This window comes from Quercus lobata, chromosome 9 (assembly GCF_001633185.2).
Source record: "Quercus lobata isolate SW786 chromosome 9, ValleyOak3.0 Primary Assembly, whole genome shotgun sequence".
Classification (NCBI taxonomy): Eukaryota; Viridiplantae; Streptophyta; class Magnoliopsida; order Fagales; family Fagaceae; genus Quercus; species Quercus lobata.
This window is the reverse complement of record NC_044912.1, coordinates 47,811,205-47,816,848: the sequence shown is the minus strand read 5'-3', so window position 1 is coordinate 47,816,848 and position 5,644 is coordinate 47,811,205. Positions and strand designations below refer to the sequence as shown.

Genomic DNA, 5,644 nt, shown 5'->3' with positions numbered 1-5,644 from the left:
ACATGGACCACAAAAACTAAACTCATCAATATAAATTATAAAACCTAAACAAAGAGCACAACACAAGTAACACACAAAATCCTATTTTCACCACCTATGACTTGTTAAACAGCCACATTGACTACCCAAAAATTACCACAACAAATAACCTGGACAAAATAGCAAAACAATACACAAAACGTGTATTTCCATTCCAACAACCACACAACAAGTGATTAATTATAAGGCAGTAAAATCAATGTTTCCACAAGGCAGTAAATCATAAGGCAGCAACCTTGTTGGCTATACAATGTTCCCAGCAATATAATTAATTACAAATTATAAAATACCACAGGTATTTCCAAAAAAATAGCTTTTCACAAACATTAAATGACAAATTCTCCAGCTTATAACTAATAGAAAAGAAAACCTATATGATTCCTAGGATTTCTTTCCTATAAGCATTAAGACTAGTATTGTTAGAAAAGAAATTTACAAAAAAGCTTCCAAAATGTTCCCAAAAGGTTCTGCCTCCTTTACAAAATAAGTGATTCCGCCTACAAAAGACAAAAAAATATTTAACAAATAATACATTACTACCAAATACAAGACCAAATATAAAGGGCAGCAAGCCAGCAAGCTTATAACAGTAAGAGGCCAAAGGCAGTAACATACCAAGTCAGTTATCAATCTTCAACACTAATTATGGGTCGTTTGCCTAAGCTAGAACCCAATTTGGAGCTGGAACTTGCTGATGCACTTGATGATGACTGTTGATTTAAAACTAGAAAAGAAAAGGAAATAAATACAACATATTAAATTTTGTTTGAACATGAGACATAGGCTATAGGTTCTAGAATTTAAACATATTACCTAAATCATGAAATTCCTCCTCCAATGCCTCAACCTCATCCCTTGATTGGCGATGAGAAATTGGTACTGTGGCTTGAAGCCAATTTTGTGCACATACAAGGTTTTGAACCATGAGAGGAGAGAGAGAACTTCGAAATGGATCAACAATCCGGCCTCCGGTGCTGAATGCTGACTTAGATGCAACAGTCGAAACTGGTACAGCCAGCACATCCTTAGCCACTTTGGACAACATTGGGTACCTACTAGAATTGTCCTTCCACCACCCCAACACCTCAAAATTCACATCCCTTCTACCATCACAATTTTCAGCTAAATACTTGTCAACCTCATTACTACAACCTATAGATTGCTCAGCTTCTAAGAAAAGCTCATATCGAGAGTGAACCATCACATATGGATCACTTGCATCACCTACCATTGGTGTCCTCTCACCCCCACTTGGTTCTTGCACATTTGGGGAATTAACAGAACAGAAAAAAGTATACAACTTCATCAAAAGAGCTTTCACCTTATCAATCATCACATTCCCCACTTCATTCCCATAAATTTCAAAAAAAGAGAACTTCAAAAACCTCAATTTTTTTCATGGATCAAGAACAACAGCCACATACAAAAGAGGATTAATTTTATCACCTTCCCCCCAGTACTTCTCAAATTTAGTTTGCATGTTTGTGGCTGTGTTTTTCAAGAGGGTGTTTTGGGATTTAACTAAATGAGAAATACTCTCCTGAATAACAAAGATCTCATCAAAAAAGGCATTTGAGGTCACATACAAAGAGCCAGAGAACTTCTTTGTTGCATTGTAAAAAAGCCTCAAGAAAGTCACAAATGCCCTACAATTTTGGAAATCACTCATACAAGGAGATCCCAAACCACCACTATCTTCCTTGCTCCTAAAATATGATGAATAACCATCATCTTCAAAGTCCATCCTAAGGAATACTTTCTCGAATTTTTCAGCAGTTTCTAACATAAGGTAAGTTGAGTTCCACCTAGTAGGTACATCTAAACAAAGAAGATTCTTGGACTCCATACCTAACCTCTCCATAAAATTCCTAAAGGTTTGATTTCTATTGGGCGAGGACTTCACATACCTCACAACTTCACGCACCCTAGCAACAGATGCATCAATTTCTTTCAAACCCTCCCCAACAATGAGATTTAGGATATGGGCACAACACCTCATGTGCATTAACTCATTTCCTAAAACTGTCCCATTCCAATCTTTTGTTACCCTTTGTAAAAATTTAATTGTGGTTAAATTGGAACTAGCATTATCCACTGTCAAAGTGAATATGCCATCAATACCCCACTCACGCAAAGACATCTCAATCTTTCTACCTATAGTCTCCCCTTTATGATCTTCAACTTGACAAAAATTTAAAATTCTCTTATGCAACTTCCAAGCATCATTAATAAAGTGACATGTGAGACACATATAATTCAAATTTTGTAGAGAAGTCCATGTGTCCGTAGTAAGACACCCTACAACCCTTCAAGGATTTCCTTAGCTTCTCTCTCTCACTATTATAAATTCCAATCACATTTCTAGTCACAGTTTGTCGAGATGGAATATCTTTTAGACGAAACTTAGGTTGTAAGGTAGTTACATATTTCTTAAACCCATAACCCTCAACACACCTAAAAGGCAACTCATCAATTATTATCATTTCAGCCAGTGCCTTTCTAGAAGCCTCAACAGAAAAAGTTGTTGACACAAGTTTGAACCCATCATCTCCATCATTTTTGGGTTCAAAAGCTAATGTTTTCTGCCCTTTATCTTCTTTATTAGGGTTCTTAGGACAGATTGTCACATGAGCTAACAAATTACTAATACCACAACTCTTACTATCAGCCAGATATGATTTTTTACAATAATTACATACAGCCATAGTGACACCCTCGTCTACCTTTACTTTTTCAAAATGATTCCAAGCTAAAGACTTTTTCCTACCACTACCAGTACCAGTCTTACTCACTACACTAGGTGGAACTAGGGGCAACTCACCATCAGTAGCTTCAGCTTGGGTTGCAGCAGCAGCCTCTTGGGTGGCAGTGGCAGTAGCACCATCTGCTTAGGTGGCAGCAGCACCATCCGCTTGGGTGGCAGCAGCACCATCCGCTTGTGTAGAAATGGAGGAATCCATGACCTAAAAAATCAAACATAGAAATTAGCTAACTAAAAATTAATAATAATAATCAAACAAACCAAAAAGGAAAATCTTTGATACTTGAATCTAGATAACAGCATTCTACATAAAACTCTAACAAAAAAAAAAGAACAAAATCCCAACTTTTAACACAAAACACAAAGGGAAACAAAAATCATACCTTAAAGAAACTAGGGGTGTTGGAGTTATGAATTTGAAGACTGAAAACCCCACTTGGACAACTTTCAATTCCTGAGTAAAATTAAAATAGGAACAGAATTAATCAAACAAATAAACAAAGAACAAAAAACTTGGGAGTTTATTTGATTTTTAACAGTATAAATTTTACTAAATAATAAAAGCTAAAACATTGAACACATCCACAACAGCTTAAGTTACATGCATCAACTCTACGTCTCTAACAAAAAAAGAACAAAATCCCAATTTTGAACACAAAACACAAAGGGAAACAAAAATCATACCTTAAAGAAACTAGGGGTGTTGGAGTTATGAATTTGAAGACTGAAAACCCCACTTGGACAACTTTCAATTCCTGAGTAAAATTAAAATAGGAACAGAATTAATCAAACAAATAAACAAAGAACAAAAAACTTGGGAGTTTATTTGATTTTTAACAGTATAAATTTTACTAAATAATAAAAGCTGAAACATTGAACACATCCACAATAGCTTAAGTTACATGCATCAACTCTACATCTCTAACAAAAAAAGAACAAAATCCCAACTTTGAACACAAAAAACAAAGGGAAACAAAAATCATACCTTAAAAAACCGTGGATGTTAATTTCAAGTTTGAAGACTGAAAACCCCACATGTACAACTTTCAATTCCTGAATAAAATTTAAATAGGAACAAAATTAATCAAACAACTGAAGTTACTGAACAAAGAACAAAGAACAAAAGTAAATGGTTAAGGTTTCAACTATTTCTAGTTAGGGTTTCAAATTATAAAACTTAGGGTTTATTTGATTTTAACAGTAGATTTTCATAACATATATAATCAATGAGAAACTGAAAAAAAGAGAGATGAGAAAAGGAGAACACATACCCTAGGTTCAACCCATATGATCGGCGACAGGGAGAGGAGTGGCTGCTGCTGGTGGCGACGGCGGCAGCGGCGGCTAGGTGTGAAGAACTTGTAGTGAGAAGCTAGGGTTTGGACCTTGGAGTAGAGGGAGGCAAAGTGAGAACTGAGAGTTTGAGAGTGTGGTCTGTTCATTGGTGAGAAGACCGAAGATGCAAGCTTTTAAAGAGTGAAGATTGAAGACTGATGAAGATTTGAGATTTCGTATGAAATTGGTGAAGGGACTGTAGAGATTAGAGAGTGAGAGACAGAGAGCATTCGTGTGAGACTAGAGGATTTGGTGAAGAGATTCCAGGTTTTGAGGATTTGAGATTGAGATAGAGAGAAAGAGAGAGATACAGAGATGAGAGAACGTTACTTTGAGAGTGAGAGATATGAGATTGCGATTAGAGAGAGAGAGAGTGAGTGAGGTCTGAGGCCGTGGATATGGTGAGAGAGTGATTAGGTGAAGAATGAAGAGAGATTGAGGCCGTTGATGACATGTTGATCACTTGATCTTGATTCGGTGAAGACTGAACTCTGAAGAGTGAGAGAGAGTGTTGGGATATGAGATTAAGATTGAGATATCTAATCAAATATTTCATCTTTAATTGTGACTATTAGATTTTGATATTAGTTTAATTTTAACCGTTGATTTTGATATCTCTGATTCTCTGTGCTGTGCTAGGGGCTGTACTGTGTAGAGTAGACTGAGTAGTATATTTATAACCGTTGATCTTAAACAACTATTTCTTAAAAAAAAAAAAAAAGATTTAAATGGTTGGATTTGAAATTGGGAAGTTGTGCCCAAAAATGGTTGATCAGCAGTTCAACACGTTACCCACTAACCAGATGACATGACTTATATCAGACTGAGTGGACTGTAGTGGAGAGTGGTTTATTATTTTATTTTACCAAATATTCGGTCAGGTCGGGTTATTCGGATTTTTTATTGTGTAACCCGAAACCCGAACCGATTATTCGGTTCCTCTTAAAACAACAACCGTATCCGACCCGTATATGCACTCGGATTCACCCGTGGACCTTCGGGTTGGGCGGATATAGTCGGGCGGGTCGGATTACACGGGTCGCTGGACAGGCCTACTTGCATATATCATTTTACAAAAGCGAGGCTTCCACTAGCTGTTGCAGGACACTGCTTTACCAACTTTTATGTCTTTTTCACTAGCTATTCGTGTCTCTTCTTTTTCTTTCTTTTATTATTTTACTTTTAATTCAAAAGCGAGTCTGATTATCTAGAATGCAAATGAATGATCAAAAAAAGACAAAGCCCATGCAGTGTGAAAGTGCAACCGCAGAAATGGGTGGAACTAAAAATTGGGGCTATTTTCAAGGAATATATTTGTAATCATCATCAAAAGGAAAGATAAGAGCCCACACCCACAACCTCGATTGGTTAAAGACAATAATTGCCAATTTCCACATGCTATACCGCGTGCTGCACGTAGCTTGTGGGACCTCAGGTGTGACTAATTAAGGACTAATCACCATCGTCACTGCCACGGGCCATGGCCACCAATAAGGACCCCGTGTACCA

At 36.8% G+C, this 5,644-nt stretch overlaps 1 protein-coding gene across 1 annotated transcript; it reads right to left on the bottom strand.

The window, feature by feature from the left end:
* Positions 1-1,435: 1,435 nt before the first annotated feature.
* LOC115961896 (zinc finger BED domain-containing protein RICESLEEPER 2-like) lies at positions 1,436-2,179 on the bottom strand. Its single transcript, XM_031080798.1, has one exon. It carries the CDS (start codon positions 2,177-2,179, stop codon positions 1,436-1,438), a length of 744 nt encoding a protein of 247 aa, XP_030936658.1.
* Between the last annotated feature and the right edge of the window lie 3,465 nt (positions 2,180-5,644).